This window comes from Panicum virgatum, chromosome 9K, assembly GCF_016808335.1.
Source record: "Panicum virgatum strain AP13 chromosome 9K, P.virgatum_v5, whole genome shotgun sequence".
Taxonomy (NCBI): domain Eukaryota; kingdom Viridiplantae; phylum Streptophyta; class Magnoliopsida; order Poales; family Poaceae; genus Panicum; species Panicum virgatum.
Window position 1 is genome coordinate 17,550,658 of NC_053144.1, and position 18,806 is coordinate 17,569,463.

At 48.8% G+C, this 18,806-nt stretch overlaps 2 protein-coding genes across 2 annotated transcripts; one reads left to right on the forward strand and one right to left on the reverse strand.

The window, feature by feature from the left end:
• Positions 1-1,426: 1,426 nt before the first annotated feature.
• On the reverse strand, positions 1,427-5,516 carry LOC120650503 (putative disease resistance protein At3g14460). Its single transcript, XM_039927656.1, has one exon. It carries the CDS (start codon positions 5,329-5,331, stop codon positions 1,576-1,578), a length of 3,756 nt encoding a protein of 1,251 aa, XP_039783590.1. The 5' UTR covers positions 5,332-5,516; the 3' UTR covers positions 1,427-1,575.
• Positions 5,517-11,786: 6,270 nt separating this feature from the next.
• LOC120650504 (protein DETOXIFICATION 40-like) lies at positions 11,787-18,451 on the forward strand. Its single transcript, XM_039927657.1, has 7 exons — positions 11,787-12,215; positions 15,723-16,354; positions 16,476-16,532; positions 16,626-16,864; positions 17,252-17,370; positions 17,451-17,537; positions 18,164-18,451. Exons 1-7 carry the CDS (start codon positions 11,940-11,942, stop codon positions 18,245-18,247), a joined length of 1,494 nt encoding a protein of 497 aa, XP_039783591.1. The 5' UTR covers positions 11,787-11,939; the 3' UTR covers positions 18,248-18,451.
• Positions 18,452-18,806: the final 355 nt, after the last annotated feature.

Consider the following 18,806-nt stretch of genomic DNA (forward strand, 5'->3'; position numbering starts at 1 on the left):
CTTCAGATTATACTCCAGTTTTCTCTGATCTCGGTTCTCTGCCGGATCTGTCTGCTCACAATACTGAACCAGAGGCCATTCTCGACCATCGCCTTGTCAAGAAGGGGAACTCTGCTATGCCACAAGTCCTGGTCAAATGGTCCAAGATTCCTGCTTCTTCGGCTACCTGGATAGATTTGTATGTGCTGCAGAAGCGATTCCCTGCTGCTCCGGCTTGGGGACAAGCCGCTTCTCAAGGGGGGAGTACTGTCATGACCCAGCCCGCTATGTCATCGACATGAAGAAGCGCCAAGATTCCATTTACATTTTCTTGTTGTTACTTACAGTTCTTAGTTTACGTTATGTAGTCTAATCTCTGCAATGTGGGCCTGGGGTCGGGATGGGGTTGATGGCATATAAGCCAACCCGTGTAACCGAACAGGGTATGAACAAAATTAAGAAGCAAAACCGGAAGAGGCAGCCTATCCTTGTTCTGTCCCAAACTATCTCTCTATGACTCCTCTCACGTCTCGATCTCGATAGTGGCCACGGGTAGATCGCAGTGCTTACACGGCGGCGAGCTTGCCACACGGTCGCCGGCGGCGGCTATTCAAGCCCGGTTGTTTGCAAGGCGGCGCAGCCATCCTAGGTTGCTGGGCGCAGAGTACGCGTCATCCGTCAGCCATATAAGCAGCAAGTACGGTCTTGATTTTTCTTTTTTCCATTCAGTCCCAATCTTAGTGATGTAGCGATTACCTTTTTGTCCAGCATTATATGTTGACAATGGCCTATGATTGGAACTAAAGCCTACGGTTTGGATCCCGATTCTCCCTCTCTAGAAAGTCCCTTAGAATGATTTCATTTTGCTTCTTCTCTGAATGCAAGAATGAGGTCGGTACTCGGTAATGCCTTAGTTCCGAGGTCTGTGTTTGCCGTAGTAATAAGATGTGGGATGCGTCGAATTCCTATAGAGTTGAAATCAAAGATTCAAAGTTCGTGTCAGTTTTGATCGGGAACTTTGAAATTTAGAACTTGCATCTCATGTTTCTGTAGTGTTAGAAAAAAAAAATCAGTGGACTGTGGGGTTGACAGTTATTTAGATGAAAAGCAAGTCCACATTTGCGTTTCCTACATCAATGTCCGTTCCTGTTTAATATATGTCTGGTAGCTTTCTTGAATATGACTGTATTTACACCAACATCAACCACTATCGAAGATGGACACCAACCTACTGCGAAAAGCATGTCCAGGCATGGTCGCGGAAAAAAAAACTACTGCTTTTTGGCAATATATTTAGGATATTCTTTAGAACAGTAACAATTTATGTACCAGACTTACTTTGCAAAACTCTGTTTTGAGCCCAGTAAGCCTGCAATATTTCTACATAAATATTTTACTTTGTACATGAAAGAGCAGTCCAAGAGTACTGCAGGAACTAATGTTTAGGTAAAGCAAAAGCATATCATATCATTTTCATCACTGGCATGGACACTGCAGGAATCATTCTCTGTGTATGATGTAAAGATTTATGAAAAATAATAAGTTTGAAGCAATGGACAGCCTATGTACGATCTGAAAGAAAAATTACATGATAACTCATTTTGGTCGGATACATTGCCCATCAATGTAAACTACACCGACCATTGCAATCTTTGGCCAGTCAAGTTGATCATCAAGACACCGCTCAATCAGCAGAGAACCACAATTGCAGATTGAAAGTCGTTCTAGAGATGGTGGCAGGCCATTCTCTGGCAATGCCTCAATAACCGGACAGTTCTCTACACACAGCTCTTCCAAAACAGGAAGTGTGCATAGGTTATCTGGAAGCCTGCACATTTCCCTACAGTTTCTAATGCTGAGAACCTGCAGCTTCTCAAGCCATGCAAAATCAGATAAATCAACAAAGAATGTGTCACATCCATCAATCTCTAGGATCTCAAGAGAAGGAAGCTGGTCGAACATGCTCAATCTCAGGAGCAGTGTGTTCTCCACATGAAGGTTGTACACATTGAGCAGGGAGCCCAACCAGTCCAACTGCTCTATCTTGCTCACTTGGTCACTTCTTACATGGGAGCACCCTGTTATTTTCAGGTTCCAAACCGAGAAAAGGATTGGATCCTCGTCCACCCATCCACCCTGTGCAACGAAGCATTCACTGATCTCCATTGTTCGCACAGACGTGTGGAACTTGTCAACAATCATCTTGGGACAGTCATACAGGGAGATGTCCCTCAACGCAGTAAGATCTTTGAACCCATCTGGGATGTCGCAGATGACATTGTCACAGTTCTTTATTGAAAGAATCTCTAGGGACTTCAGGAGGTGCTGCTGCTGAAGCAGGCTGGTTGCTAGAGACCTCAGACCATGACACTCATGAACTCGTAATTTGGTGAGCCGTGATGTCCACCTTCCATTTTTTGATGTTGCCTCCAAGGCTTCTTCTGCTGATGGTTGCTTGTCAATAATCTTTGGTAGCGTCTCAATACCAACGTTCTCAATGATCATAACAGTCAGTGAAAGGGGAAGATCAGGAAAGGTTGTCAGCCTTGGGCACTTCCTTATCTCGAGCTCACAAAGACATGGAAATGCCATACTTCTTGATTTTGAGTTTCCTGCCAACCATTCCGTGCAGTGCGGCATGCCTTCAAAAACGAGCCTCTTGAGCTTCGGAAACAATTCTTGGTCTGACCGTGGAGGAATAGCACTCACTTTGGTGATAGAAGGCATCCTTCTGATCTCCAGGACCTCAAGGCTTGGAAGTACATGCAAGGGAGGTAGGGTCTTACAGTTCATGCAGTCAATTAAGTACAATGATGTCGTGTTCGACAGGGACCCAGAGGTCTTCGTCATCCAGGACGGGAATTTGACGCCTCCATAGCCCATAATTTCCAGATTCCTCAGGTTTTCATGTGGTTGCAAGCACTCAAGTAACTCTTCGTCCTTTGAAATCTCTTTGGTTTGGCCATCACAGCTACTCCATGACAACTGTAGCGCATTCAGGTACTGCATTCCCTTCAGCATGCCCTTGCTCACCTCAGTAACATCAACCTGACGGAGATCCCTGATGTGAAGTTTGCCTCGCAGTTGAGTCATTTGTCGCAAGGTGTCTTTGGGCATGCTACCACCAACACTGAATACATCCAATTGTTGCAAATTTGACAGATTCTTTATGTCACCTATGCTTGAAATGAACCCCTCACTTGCATACAAATGCCTCAGGTGAATCAAACTTGTAATGCCATTGGGAGGATGCAAAGAAGGAGAATTGCTGCTGACATCCAAGACTTGGAGGTGGTAAAGCTGCCATAGTGTCTCTGGAAGGTCAATTATTCTGTTTCGTGATAAATTGAGATAGCGGAGGCGTCTGACTTGGCCGATCTCTGGAGGCAAATATGTTATGTTTGCGCATGACAGGCCAAGGACTCTCATGCTCTTGGCCATGGAGAAAATGTGAGCCAAAACATCCAGAAAATCATCTGATTCACTGAAATCTGCTTGGAACAGAACTGTGCGAACTCGGTACAGGAAATGATGATCAGGGGAAGGCGAAATCTGCAACTGCAAATCACTCTTCAGCTTGGACAGGTTACTTGTCCTGATCGTCAGGTGACGAACTTCCTGTGGGACTTCTCCTGAGCTTTCAGTGATCATGAAGAATTGCCTTGCTGCCACTGCTCGTGCAAGCTCTTGGATCGAATTGTAGATGACATATCTGTTACCTCCAATAGGTTGCAAGAAGCATCTATGAAGCAGTTCATCAAAGAACTCGCCGCCGACGTCCTCCAGCCTCATATCTGAACGATCAGAGTATATCAGTCCCTGTGACACCCACATGTTCACCAGTTCTTCCTTTCTGAACACATAGTCATCTGAGAACACTGCACAATATGTGAAACACTGCTTGAGGCGGGGATCGAGGTGGCGGTAGCTCAGCCACAATGCCGGTGAGATCCCGCTGACATCTTGGCTCTCCCACAGCTCGTCCTCCAGCACGCTTCTCCAGTGATCCTCATCATCCCGCCGAAAGTACAGCGCCCGCCCGATCGCCAGCGCTGGTAGCGGCAGGCCGGCCATCTTCTTGGCTAACTCTGAAGCAATTTGCTCCATCGGTGATAACTCCTCCTCATCCTCCTCGACGTCGTCCCAGTCGTCCCCCAACAGAGTGCATTCTTCGGTATCCTCTGTGCTGCCAAATGCAAAATGCTTGAACATCTTCCAGTAATCATCAGATCCAAGAGGGCCCAGGGTTAACACCGGCATTGTGCCGACTGCTGTCGCAACAGTCTCAGATTGAGTTGTCACAATGATCAAGCTCCTCCTAGCCGCCGGTCGCAGCACTTCCATCAGATTTCCCCACTGGTTTTCGACGAGGTCGGTGATGCCATCAAGCACAAGCAGGAACCTCTTGCCTCTCAGCTCCCTGCGCAGAAGCTCCCCGGCGTCATCGGCGTCACGATCCCGGCCGGCAACAGCGTGGATCATCTGATCCATGAGCTGGTCCCGTAGCCGGAACGAGCCGGAGACGTGCACCCACACCCGCACGGCGAACTCGGCCCTGGTGACCTCGTGGTGGAAGACGAACCGCACGAGCGCCGTCTTGCCGGCGCCGGCATGGCCGGTGACAGGAAGGACGCCGATGCCGAGGCGGTAGTGCGGGTCGTCGCCGAACCTGACGTCCTGCAAGATCTGCTCCACCTCGGCTTCTCTCCCGAAGATGTCGTCCTGCTCGGCTTCCCCTGCCGCGGCATCCTCCGTCTTCCCCGACGCGACCGTGGCGTAGTTCCACGGCGGCGCGACGTGCTCGTACATGGACGCGCACCTGTACGCAGCCTGCGCCATGGTCTCGAGTGCTTCTCGCAGTCCGTGCAGATCGACGCCGCTGATCTTCGCCTTGGAGGAGCTTTTGCCATGGCCATGGCCGCCGCCGCTGCCAGCAACTGTACTTCTCGGCGGGCTGAAGCAGAGCAGGAACCTGAGCGGGCTGCGCGGCTTCCGCGCCGCGGCGGTGGCGGGCTGGCGGGCCTCCCCGGCGCCCGCGCCGCCGTATCCCGCCGCGGACTCGACGTCGTCGAGGGCGTCGTCCGCGGCGTAGGCGGCGTCGAGCAGGTCCCGCACGGCGCGGCCGCCGAGGTCCACGGCGCCCGCGTCGGCGGCGTCCAGCACGCGCCATACGGACGGGAGGAGGCCCTCGAGGCGGCGCAGGTGGCCCACGGCGCCCTCGTCGAGCTCGGGCAGCAGCTCGAGGCCCTTGCGGATGAGGCGGGCGAGCGCGGCGGCGACGAAGGCGGACGCCGACCATCCCGCCGCGGACGGCAACGGTATCATCGTCCCGGCGGGCTGCGGCGGCGCCATTGGGTGGTTGCCTGGCGTGTTCTTTGGCGGGACCGCTCGGGTGGTCGGTGGTCGATGATCAGCGGAAGCAATTGTTTGCTGGAAGAAATGGAGGAAAGGCAGCTGTTGTTTGGAAAAGAAAAATAAAAAGTCGCCGGTGGCCGGACGACGTGCGTGCACGTACGCGCTGCGAAAGGGTCGCCGGAGTAGAGTTGTGTGGACAACATCTTCAATTCAAGTTGAAAGTAGGAAGGTGCACATAAATGGTTGTTGGGCTGCCTGGGCAGAAAAATGGAGGATACCCTGCAAAGTTCATGATCCAGCATGGTAACATTAGCTGGCCTGTTCCTGCCTAGGAAAAAGAAAAGTGTGCGCTTAATTGGGCTGATTTGACAGCCGAACTGTACAAACAGCCGTTGGCTGAAATGGAGGTGATGTAGAAACACAGTGGCTAATTTCTTTTTTTTTTAGGGAACACAGTGGCTAATTTGCACTGCTTTTTCCATCCTTTGTATGGGTATTTGACACGGTCTTCAATATAAAATCCTTGACTAGCAATTTATATAGAATTGAAAGAATTGTGTGTGTATTAAACTATTTCTCATGATCGAAACATCAATAATCTTACGTTGTCAATCTACATTTTTTTTCTATATATAAGTTGATGAAGTTAATTTCTTTATAAGTTGATGGCCAAAGTTAAATAGTTATGACTTACAATCCTACTACCAAGTAGCAGAGCAGGTACCCAAATAATTGGCTAACCCGCCTATCAAAATGGAGGAAATAATACCCAAAACGCATGTCGCCGTCAATCCCCCATTGAGTTTCCAGGAAAACGTCAGGTCATTAGTTGTGTTAAATTTTCATTTCTCTCTCTCTCTCTCTCTCTCCGTCCTCCCTTGTTGAAATTTTCATCTCAAGATGAAAAATCCAGAAGATTTCAACTGCAACCGAAAGTTTTGAAAGCATTCAACTAGACTTGGAAATTATTCCTCCTTAATAGCCCCTCTCATAACATCGCTCTGCATGGGCCGCTTTAGTGTGGTCTCTTGAGAGAAGCAAGGGGCCGGCCGATCATCAGAGGAAAGGGTCAGAGTAGTGGTCGCCGTTGGGAGAGGGAGAAGGGGTCACCATTGTTGGAAAAATGCAGAACTTTGAACGAAACTATGCAGAACCAGTTGTTTCCAAAAGTTTGGTTAGAACTTTGAATGCTCCGTTTGAGTCTTTAAAGTTTATTCAAAATTTCGATAGTTGTAATTAATGTCTGCAAGCTTTACTGAGTTTTCTAAGTGGTACAGTAGTAATCAAAATTTTAAATCCCCAGCTGAATTTTATTAAAATTAATTTATGGATTCTAAACTCCCAAATCAAAATTTTAAAGCCCTCAAAATAATTTGAAGGTTCCTTACACATATCCAATAGTCTGGTTCATTAATTTTGATGCCATAACCTTTATCTGAAATCTTGATTTGAATTTTGAAATTCTTTAAAACAAGAAGAACTTGAAAGGCAGTAGATAGAAAAATATAATCATGTGAGGAACTCTTGAGGTAGTGCATTTGGATCTCTAGACCTAATAAGCATTTCTGACTAGCCCAATGCTCATTTAAGGCTAGCCTTGGAGCTGGTTTTGCTAAATTAAATAGTATCACATTTCAACAAAGATAATAAATATACATTATGAAAATCCTCTTCATTTCAACAAAGATAAAAAATAGAACAAGCACGTATCAAAGAACATATGTGGCTAAATTGTTTTTAGCTAGAATCAGAGGTGGATTAAGTTGAGAACATAGTAGCATTATCCTAAGCACAAAAATACCGTTGGCTTGGTTGACTGTGTAAGCTTCCATCGTAATCCGGTCATCTTACGCTCAAAACAAGATATCGCTGTCTAGCAGCAGGCGTCCGAACGTGATTGGGCTCAGAATCCTCGATGTCAATCGGCGTCCGCACAGGCTGGCCGGCGGCCGCCACCGCCACTTCTGCCCCCGCGACGACAACCCGGAAACCACGGCGGCGCGCGTCCAAGGCGCGCACCCTAGCGCTTGTGGATATGGAAAACGACGAACTGGTGGGATCCCCGCTGCGCCTTTCCTCCGTGACGACGGCGACCGCATCGGCAGCCGGCGAACTCGACAAGCACATCGCTGTCGGATATCCCGAGCCCCCGGCCACCTGATCTTCGTTGATGTTATCACCACCCTTGCCGCCTAGGCCCCGCGCATCCTTGGATCCACATGGCCGCCGCCCCGTATTTAAAATCACCTGTCAGCTCGCAGCTCAGCACGAGCTAGCTTGCAGTCGTACGAGCGTGCCACTAGATCGAGGTGGAAGAAGACCAAGGGCGTGCAGTGTGTGTGTGTCAAGCAGCAGCTGCGGCGAGCATGAGCGAGCCGCGGGCGCTGGAGGACCTGATGATGGCCGTGGACGCCGGCCGCGTCGACGTCCCTATGATCGACTCCGACAAGCAGCGCACGGCCCCGTGGCGCTCGAGCTACGGCCGCGGCCGCGGCTGGAAGGGCGCGCCGCCGCCGCCGGGGGCGGCGGCGGCCGAGGCCTCGTCGGACACGAGCTTCGAGTTCAGCGCCGTGGTGAGCTACAGCTCGTCGTCGCCGGCCAGCATGGTGTTCTCGGCCGGCCAGCTCCGGGCGCACCAGTTCCCGGCCGTGCGGTCGCCGGGCGCCGGCGCCGGCGGCAGCGCCCGGGCGGCGTCGCCGGTGCGGCGGAGCGCGTCGTCCGCGGGCGGTAGCGCCAAGCAGGCGGCGGGCGGGGCGATGACGGGGAGCAAGAAGCGGGTCAGCTTCGCGACGGCGGACGGCGCGGCCAGCAAGGCCTCCGCCGCCGGCGGCGGCGGGCAGGGGAACAAGAAGAGCGGCGGCCTGCTGGGGTGCATGGGGTCGGCCTGCGGGTCGTCGCGCAGCGAAGTGGTGGAGCCGGCGAGGAACGCGAACCGCAAGGTGGTGGCCGTTTGATCTGATGATCGGTGAATTGTTGGGTTCTTGTAGAGGGTTTAAAAGATTTATCTTGATCAGTATGCACCATCATACGCAACTGCAAGCATGCATGAACGAGTTAGTCCTCTTATCATTTGCTGTGGTGAGACTGATCACGCCTTTTGTCATAATCCTTTTTTTTGTATTTCATCCTACCGCTCAAATCAAGGGAAATCGGACGTTTTCAGTGCAACGTCGGCAAACGTGTCTCCGCTCCTGGATTTGTTTTTGCCAAAGACAAAAAGAAAATATGAAGATAATATTGCTATGCCCCGTCAGCTCCATTGTTACTTTCTCTTATCAAGATTTTGACATTGATGCGGTTTCTGAATATTAGTAGTTTCTCATGTACTCCCTTCGTTTTAAATTATAAATCATTTTAGTATTTCTAAGTGTTAGGCTGAATATGTAGTTTAAAATTAAAATGATCTATAATTCAAATAGAGGAAATAGCAATCATACGATGGGAGCATGGATGGTTGATTGTTATGCGAGGAGAGATGGTTAGGAAGTAAGAGAGGAGCAGAGGAACGAGAGAGAATTGTTTTTACAACATGTATTTTTTAAATTCTCAACCATTATTAAGCTGCTAGGGAATAAGAGTTATAAACACCCTCAGGTAGAGAAATAGACCAAACATGCCTGCCTACCGATCGATACAAAACTCTAAACCTTAAACCTGTTAATACATGTGCGAGACTGGGCCCCTCTGTAGTTCGGGCCTCGGTGGTCTCTATTTCGCATGAGCTCGCAGAAATGGCGTGAGGGCCCAGGAGTCACCTGCTGTTTTGGCCCGTTCAAACAAGTTTACGATGGACCCCATTTCAGCCCGGAGATCACATGCTTTTTTGGTGCAGATTAAAATCGAACGGCCACCCCGCGAACCGGCGCCGCGGCGGGTGCGAGGTCGAGGACTCTACTACTCGTACACCACATGTGTATATTAGCTAATATATACTCTGTCTGTTTAAAATTAGAGGTCGTGACTCTAGATTTGATCACTCGTCTTATTCAAAAATTTGTGCAAAATATTATTTATTTTGTTCTAAGTTGATTTATCAATACAATGTTTTCAAGAGTGACTTAAATTTGACAACGTTACCACAAATTTTTTGAATAAAATAAGTAGTCAAACTTAAGCTCAAAAAAGTCAAACAAACTATAATTTGAAAAAAGGTTGTATATTTGAAAAGTGATGTTTAAAATATATTATATAAATGTTGAGAATTCCGTACTAATTTGCTGAATTATTCTGGAGAAATTATTGAACCAATTGTTTAAGTTTTTGCATGCATATAAAGACACAAAGTTTCACGGAATAACAAACGGTAACAAATTTCTGAGCGCAGGTCGACGAGGACAGCCCGTAAAAATCGTGTGGCCCAACGGTCTTTTCTTTTGAATGGGTGTGGCCCAACGGCCTTCTTTTGAAGGCGTCAAATGCTGTAGAAAAGAAGACGGGCTTCTAATTCTTGTTGTTTCCTTATTTTTATCACGACTTGTGGGCTCTGGGCTGCGTGAGCCGGTCCGAAAAAAAAACTAATTGGCGCGCGCTCCCCTAAAAAAAAGAAGAAGAAAAACTAATTGGCGTGCGCGCGAGGAGCGTTCGTAGCGCTCGATCTTCTCTTTTTTTTGGAAAGTTTTTTTTTTCCGTGACTTTCATTTTATGAAAATTATAATATGTAATAAACAAGACTTTTACGCATAAAATTTTTCACAAACAAATTTTAAAAGATAATTTTTTATACGCATTACTTTTATGCATAAGGTCGTGTTTAGTTCGCGAAATAGTTTGGATGTTGGTATCGTAGCACACATTTCATTGTTATTTGATAATTAATATCTAATTATAGACTAATTAGGCTTAAAAGATTCATCTCGTATGAAATAGTTATACTGTGTAATTAGTTATTTTTTAACTGCATTTAATGTTCCATACACGTGTTCAAAGATTCGATGTGACAGATATTGTAAGAATTTTTTTGGAACTAAACATGACCTCTCCTAACAACTCTGCCAAGAATGATTTCTTCGCATAACTTTTACGATATGTATACAATTTTAATACATAATTTGTTTAAATAATTTCTAGAGGATAAATATTTTAGCACAGCTTCTACAAAATTGTTATCTTTATCATGAATATTTCTTGCACAACTTTTCACGTTCAAGTTCATCATACTTTCTAAGTATAAATCATCGGTATATTTTTCAGTATGATATTTATCAAAAAAAATTGTTAAGAGAACTTTAAATATAATAGAAGGTTAAAGGGAAAATTTGAAAAGGAAAAGAAATGACAGCACCTGCTATTATGGAATCGTAGTGGAAAAAATATTATAGAAATGCGAAAGAGCGTGTAGTCTAGTGGTTACAAGAGCCTCGGTAGCACCTCACCAAGTTCTAAGTTAGACTTCTTGTAGGAGCGAATATTTTAGGATTTAAGACGTTGTGCTTTTAGTGGTAGGCGACGTGTCAATTTCGAGAATTTGTCGGCTCAGTCTTTAAATATATGAATAGGAGTAGTGTTTGCGTGTGTGTTTACAAGATTGAGTATGTGTGCATTGTGTGTTTGAGTTGTACTGTATAATAAAAAATAAAAATTAGCATAGAAATGAAAAGAGAAAACAAATGAATACCTAGCCGCCATCACGTGGGTGGAGGAGACGGGTGCATCGTGGCTGTCACGTCGCGCGCCAGCAACCGTTGCGCGAGTGAAGAAACTCCGTAATTTTGTGCGCTGCTTGGTCCCGTGTTCGAGTCAAAAGACCACCAACTCTGCCTGCACACGGATTACCGTTTTGCTTGAGCTTGACATTTTATATTATCCCCCGTTGTTCGGATCATGGCCGAGTCCGAGCTTGGACGCAGACACGACAACGCATGCAGCTGCAGTAGCCTTCTAGACGCCCGGCGGAGTAGAGAATTTGCATCTGCCCTCCTCGCTCTCTGCCATGTAGTACCTGTAACCATTCCCCGGGCGACCCAGACATCGCGACGAGCAAATTTTTTAACCGGAAAACATCGCCGGCGAGGCGAGGCGAGGCGGCTGTCACCACCCACGTCCGGCTGAGGTCACCGCGGGCGTCTCCACGGTGGAAGAGAGGAGTCACTGACTGACAGTCGTGTGCTGCCACCACCATTACTGGTAGCTGCCATTTGGGTCCTGCTTGGTTTTGTAGCATGAGTAGCGCACGTAATTCTCGAAAAAAAAATCTCACATACACGTGGAGTACTAAACGAAATTTATTTACAAATTTTTTTCACGGATGGGTGTAACTTTTCACGACAAATCTAATGACAATAATTAATCGATGATTGGCTACAGTGATACTACAGTACCATTCTTTAATCGTACAGTTAAAGGACTCATTAGGTTCGTCTCGCGAAATAGCATAGGGTTATGAAATAGGGCGATCAAAATTTTTATGCTACTTGGGCTACACGCAACCAAAGAGAGCCTTGGTTGGGTGCAAAACATTCCAGGTGGCCCCGTGGCGCGCGACGCGACAATAAATTCGCCGCCCGCCCCTCCCAGCGATCCAATCCTCCTCCTCCTTGCCGCCGCGGTTTCCTCCTCCTACCCACCCAAGGGCCGCGCGCGGCGGCCTCTCCGCCGATCGGGCGACGATGGCCGGCGGGGACGAGGCGCACGGCGGGTCCGGGGGCCGGCTGGAGAGCATCCTGGCGGACGCGTCGGCGCCGGCGGCGCGGCGCGCGTGGGCGGCGGGCGCCATCGAGCTGCGCCTGCTGACGCGCCTGGCGGCGCCGGCGGTGGTCATGTACATGATCAACTACCTCATGTCCATGTCCACGCAGATCTTCGCCGGCCACCTCGGCAACCTCGAGCTCGCCGCCGCCTCCCTCGGCAACACCGGCATCCAGATCTTCGCCTACGGCCTCATGGTACGCCCACGCGCCGCCCCCTGTCCATGTCCATCCCCCTCCTCCTCCCATGATCCCATCCCCTGCCTGAAGCGGTGAAACCTGCTCCATGCACGCATGCCCCCATGCCAGTCCCGAAAACCAATCTTTTCACAGGTTCAGCGACAGGGTAGGAAAAGGAACGTTCCAGTAGTTGCATCCCCCATCATCGCACAACTGCACACGAAACTAACTGAACTGACAGGGAATCCCTTTCTTCTCAACTAACCGCTTGCATGTCGTCACGTTCCTAATATTTAACAACTATAGTACTAGAGTACATTGTGTGAGCTCTGGTTCCGGTTCAGACCGAGGCTAGACGACTAAGCCAATCCCAGGCTGCATGCTTTGACTTTCTGGCCGCGTGGCTATGGCACTTGCACATGCTTAGTCCCAACCTGCTAGAGCTTAAACAAAGGTCGATCGCGTGGCTGTGGCCGCCGGGAAACCCCAGTGCAGGCCGGCCGGCTGGCGCCAACCAGTGGCGGAGGCAGCACCATGGAGCCCTTGAGCTCCTCTTTCATTTTTAGAAGAAAGGAGGAGAAAGAAGAAGTGAAGAAGAAAGGAAAAAGAAATCAACCTCTTTTAATTATTTCTGGATCCGCCAGTGGCGCCGATCAATGCCATCCCGCAGCGGTCTGCTACGAAGCTGCAGGCGCGCGGAGGCCCTCGACCAGTCGGCCATCAGCCGGCGGCTCCGTGGGCCGTGGCCTTCTCGTAGCGCCCGCCGGAATCCGTCGGGGCGCGCTCGTCTCTAGCAGAGGGCCGGCCTCTCGGATTTCGGCTCGATCGGCAAGGGGACGTGCCGGGTCAGACCCGGCCGGCGGCGCCCGCGTCAATCGCGTCGTGACGGACGGCGACGACGAAGGCCGGGATAGGTACAAACCGACGGGCGGCCGGGGGCGGTCGCCATCGCGAATCCGAAGGTCGTCGATGTTTCCAGCGGCTCGCGTCGACCCTCGCTGCGCACCCCTGTTTGGATGAGAGTAGCACGGATGAGAGTAGCACAAGTAGCACAAAAATTTTAACCAATAATTAGGAATATTAAATAAAGATAATTTACAAAACTAACTCTACATTTCTGTACTACTTCGCGAGACGAACCTAACGAGGCCTTTGACCGCACGATTAGAGGATGGTTACTGTAGCATCACTGTAGCCAATCATCGATTAATTACTATAATTAGATTTATCGTGAAAAGTTACATCCATCCGTGAAAAGATTTTGCAAATAAACTTCGTTTAGTGCTCCATACATATAAGATTCTTTTCTCGGGAATTGTGTGCTATGCTATGCTAGGGAAAAACAAACATGGCCCAAGTGTTGTGTACTACTTGTGTTGGCATCTTGAGGTTTCCCACGACGACCCCTTTTTTTTTCTCTCTCTCTCGCCCGACTTCTTCAGCCGTCGGGGGGCTTCGCGACTCTTCTCCCTTTTGCTACTGTAGAGGCGAAAAGAGGGCGAGCGTGCTCGGGCGGCGGATCTGGCCGGCCCACCTCCTCCGACGGCCTCGCCGGCTTTGGGGGAGGAGGGCGGGCTGGCCTCCGGCGGCCTGTCTTGTTTTCTACTAGGATAGCTTCCTTCCTGTGTAGATAGCGGTGCCCACGGCTCCAAGTCTTTGGCCGTGCGGGCTTTTGTTCCTCCGAGCTGTGTCCGGCGATGGCGCGGCGACGGGTTTCGGCGGCGAGCTCGTGAGGTTGCTTGCGGTGAAGGAGGTGAGCCCCCTTCATCTGCTAATAATCTTCCCCCGGTGCGCCGGCGTCCTTGTTGGTGGCTTCGGCGTTTTTGGCAGTGTTGCCGGCGTCCACGACGGCGGCCTCGACGTCAACGACGGCGGCTTGGGCATCAACAGCGGCGGCGGAACTGGGTGGATTGGCTATCTATCTTGTCCTGGGTTGTGCTCGCCGGTGGTGGATTTCGGTGGAGCTAGGGTTAGCCGGGAGGGTGTTCCTCCGCGGCTGGCTTTTCCGGGCGACGTCGGCGAGGCGATGGTGTCGGCGGCGCAGGGGAATAACGTCTCCAGGCCTCTTCCTCGCCCCGGCGGCGTTCCACTCCGGCGCCAATGGCGGGGTCGTGGAGATCTGTATAGGAGTCCGGGCCCGGCGCTTCATCATCCTGGTCAGGTGATGCTGGTGCTGGCCTTCCTATCCAAGGGTGCGAAGCAGGGTATTGGGGTGGCGGATCGTGGTCGGCTGGATCTGGGTCGGTCTTCCCGTGGCGGCGCGAGTCGTCGTCGGCGAGCTCAGGTCCAGGAGCTGGTGGGGTTGGGGTGCGTCCCCGGTCGATGGACCACAGCCGAGGGCTTCATCTTTTTCGACTCCTTCCAAAGCCAGTGCGCGATGGGACTCCTCCAGCTCATGGTGGTTTTCGTCGTCTTCGTTGGCGGCGGCGGCCGGCGACGAGGTGGTCGAACTCTGGTGGATCTCGAAGGATCTAGGGGCTTGGATGTAATTTTTATCTTTTTTGGGGTCCTTCGTGAAGTTTGGCTGGGACACCTGTCTTTGTATCCTCTGTGTACGCGTCTGTATTTCTACATCTTCATGTACGTTTTCCTTATCTAGAAATACAGATACGTATTATCAAAAAAAAAAAAGTCCAAGTGGAACAAGAAGATGCATACAGAGATACTAGATGATTGCATTGTTGCCTTGCGCTTCCCTCACGCACACCACGGGTCCCACCGGGGTAAGTGTAAGCCCACCTCGGCATGGGGCCCACTTTAGTTTGATGAGTTTTGGGGGCATTAAAAGAAGAATCTCCGGAAGATTAGCTAGCTCGCGCTTCGCGTGGCTGACATTTTGCGATTTTATATTTTTTTGTATTTCTCTGATTTTTTTTGTTTGGCTTTCATTAAGACTAGATATGATTTTTTTTATATTTCTCTTATTTTTTTGGTTGGGTTTTCATTAGCCAGCTCGCGCAGTGCGTGGCTGGCCCACTTTAATTTTTTTTTGTTGGCTCCAAATGCTCCTCACTTTTTCAACTAGGATTTTTTTATGAACACGAGGATTCGCCAGCTCGGTGATAATTTTTTATTCAGGGTCAAGGGAATCAAAGCTCCGAATGTTTTTTTTCCTTTTCTAAAAAAAAATTAGACTACTGCTTCTAACCACCACGATGGCGTAATCATACATCTTTATTAGTAGGTCTAATCTCCATTTCAAAAATAATTGATACCCGAAACTAAAGTAACAGCAAGAAAAGATACAGACCACACCTACTGCAAAGAGCGGACGGCCATGCAAGGTGACGGCACGGCGTGAGGGATGCCGCCGTCATCCGTCCGTTCAGAAAACAGACTGAGCTTTCTATGACTTCACTGATGATTGTTTGACCGTCCGTATTTTCTTGGAATGCTTACACAAAAATAGCACGAGTTGTAAACCCTGATCGACCTTTTGTTACCTTACTACTTAATTAACAAAAGATTTAAAACAAAAATTGTTACTACTGTAATAGTAACGTGACGTACGTTTGGTACCTGCAGCTGGGCATGGGCAGTGCGGTGGAAACGCTGTGCGGGCAGGCCTACGGCGCCCAGAAGTACGAGATGCTCGGCATCTACCTGCAGCGCTCCGCCGTGCTCCTGTGCGCCACCGGCGTCCCGCTGGCCGTCATCTACGCCTTCTCCGAGCCGATCCTGCTGCTCCTGGGCCAGTCGCCGGCGATCGCCCGCGCCGCCGCCGTCTTCGTCTACGGCCTCGTCCCGCAGATCTTCGCCTACGCCATCAACTTCCCCATCCAGAAGTTCATGCAGGCGCAGAGCATCGTCCTCCCGGGCGCCTACATCTCCACCGCCACGCTCGCGCTGCACGTGCTCCTCAGCTGGCTCGTCGTCTACAAGGCCGGCCTCGGCCTGCTGGGCGCCTCCCTGGTGCTCAGCCTCAGCTGGTGGGTCATCGTCGCCGCGCAGTTCGCCTACATCGTGACGAGCCCCCAGTGCCGGCACACGTGGACGGGCTTCACCTGCCAGGCCTTCTCCGGCCTGGGGGACTTCCTCAAGCTCTCCGCGGCGTCCGCCGTGATGCTCTGCCTCGAGACCTGGTACTTCCAGGTCCTCGTGCTCATCGCCGGGCTGCTCCCCAACCCGGAGCTCGCCTTGGATGCGCTCTCTGTGTGGTGAGGAGCATTGCCGTTCGTCTCATCATCTTCCCTGCTGTCATTATTTACACAGCTCCGGTTATTGGAAATCAGCAAGTTTTTGTGACGACTTGTTCGTTCGTGACATCTCTGCATGCAGCATGACTATTTCAGGGTGGGTGTTTATGATTTCGGTAGGATTCAATGCCGCTGCAAGGTAAGCAACTTAACAACTGGAAATTTTTTGCATGAGTTAGTATGGGAGTTTCGGCTAACTGGTGTTTATCCTGACGTTTGAACACTTTTTCAGCGTGAGAGTGAGCAATGAGCTTGGCGCCGGCAACCCAAAGTCTGCACACTTCTCTGTGTGGGTCGTGACGGCGCTCTCTGCACTAATCAGCATCATCCTTGGCATTGTCATCCTCTGCTTGCGCAACTACGTCAGCTACTTGTTCACGGAGGGTGAGGTGGTCTCAAACGCGGTGGCAGATCTCTGCCCGCTGCTTGCCGTCACGCTCATTCTCAATGGCATCCAACCTGTTCTGTCAGGTTAGTTTCAGATACATTTTGTCATGTGCATATACCATGTTATCACATTTTAATTTAATTCTTGTGTAGTAGTCAATATTTAGTAAGCAGAGCAGGAAATAAACACTGCTTTACCTCTATCGAAAAAAAATACCTATACTCAGAAAGCACCGAGGACAACTTGGTGTATCAGTTTTAAATAGGGTGGCCACGCCGTGTATTCTCAAGAAAAAAAACACAAGTTGCTTCCCATCTCTTTCATTCTTAGTTGAACTTTGAGTGGTAAATGTGGAGCAGAGCCAATAGCACCGTGATGATCAGAAATAGATGGACGACATGTTGATTGACTATTGATAGATGGGGATTTAATTTGAACATTTCTAACAAGTGCAAATTAAATTCGCATAGGCGTCGCTGTCGGATGTGGATGGCAACAATTCGTGGCCTACGTGAACATCGGCTGTTACTACATAGTTGGCGTGCCCCTTGGCGCCCTTCTCGGGTTCGTCTTCAAGCTCGGCGTAAAGGTAACGGAATCATCACAGGCACAATGTTTCTACCTCGTTCCAGATTATCAACTGTAAAGCCGCTATTTGTGTCCTGGCAGGGTATCTGGGGTGGTATGATTGGAGGAACCTGCATGCAGACGGCCATTTTGCTGTGGGTCACCTTGAGAACCGATTGGAACAAAGAGGTAGCCATTACTGAAATTGACAGAAGAAAGATATTTTTTTTTCATTTTCATTCTGTATAGAGTATCCATGATCCACAATTACAAACTTTAGCTACCTTCGGTCCCAAGATCTGAACTAGTTTTCTTGGTGGCAAAATAATAAATTTAGTAGTTGGATAAATATTGCAGTGCCCTTTACTCCCAGATGTAGTAGGTACAAGGACTCTTATTACAGGCCTGTATTTATAATAAATTATGTAGTGGGCACTACTCTATTTTAACCAATCTAAGTCGGTTTAAAATGTTTGGACAGGCTAGGACCATAGGTACAGAGTAAAACTTCTTTGTCTTATAAATTAATTATGCAGCCGCAGGAGGTTTAGAACTCAAAAGTTTTAGTAGCTTCAGTGTAGGGATCGGTGGTCGTCAGATCACTCATGGCTCTAACATAAAACATTGGATGATGCAATTTACCAGATTGGATACGTTGTCGATTTGTGGTGATTGTTGAAGAACGTTGATTTATCCGTACCGTAGTATTGCACATGACTTACGAGACATAAATTCATGTTATATATTACTATTACACCTGTCAGACGGCTAACTGTACTGCTGCTACTGTTGTTTCTGCTTGGGTAAATTTTCAGGTAGAAGAAGCACAGAAAAGGATGAACAGATGGGAGGATAAGAAGACGGAGCCCCTTCTCGCGGGGGTCAGCAATGGCAGTTAACTGAAACCATGAGGATCAAACAGTTATTTCCACATCCATCCATCACCCTGCAAGTGCAAGCCTTTCTCCGGAGTGCTCAGATTTTCTTTTCATTTTTTTACGGTATCAGTGATACCGAGCCGCTGTGAAATTACATGCACTGAGAAATTTATTCGCACGTCGCAAATTTTTAGTGAAACTGAAAGGAAGATTTTAGAAACAGAACAGAGGTGTATTGTATGGTTGAGTCGGAGAACTCGATCCCTTGCTGAATGTTTTGACCTGTTTGAGTAGGCGCGCTGTCTGACTTCAGTCAGTAGTAAGGCCCCGTTTAGTTCTAAATTTTTTTTGCATAGTATCCATCAAATCAAATCTTCAAATACATATATGGAGCATTAAATGCAGTTGAAAAAAATAATTAATTACAAAGTCTAATTGATTACCACGAGCTGAATATTTTAAGCCTAATTAGTTCATAATTAAATATTATTTGTTAAATAACAACGAAATGTGCTACAGTACCAAAATTCAAACTTTTTCACCAATTAAACACACACTAAGTAGTACAAGAATCCTTTTC

What these genes read in the sequence shown, in the direction of transcription:
- LOC120650503 (XM_039927656.1), bottom strand. Translation starts at nt 5,331, where the DNA reads ATGGCGCCGCCGCAGCCCGCCGGGACGATGATACCGTTGCCGTCCGCG.
- LOC120650504 (XM_039927657.1), top strand. Translation starts at nt 11,940, where the DNA reads ATGGCCGGCGGGGACGAGGCGCACGGCGGGTCCGGGGGCCGGCTGGAG. An exon ending in GGATTCAATGCCGCTGCAAG is followed by an intron (nt 16,533 to 16,625) that starts GTAAGCAACTTA and finishes ACACTTTTTCAG; the next exon opens with CGTGAGAGTGAGCAATGAGC. An exon ending in GAACCGATTGGAACAAAGAG is followed by an intron (nt 17,538 to 18,163) that starts GTAGCCATTACT and finishes GTAAATTTTCAG; the next exon opens with GTAGAAGAAGCACAGAAAAG.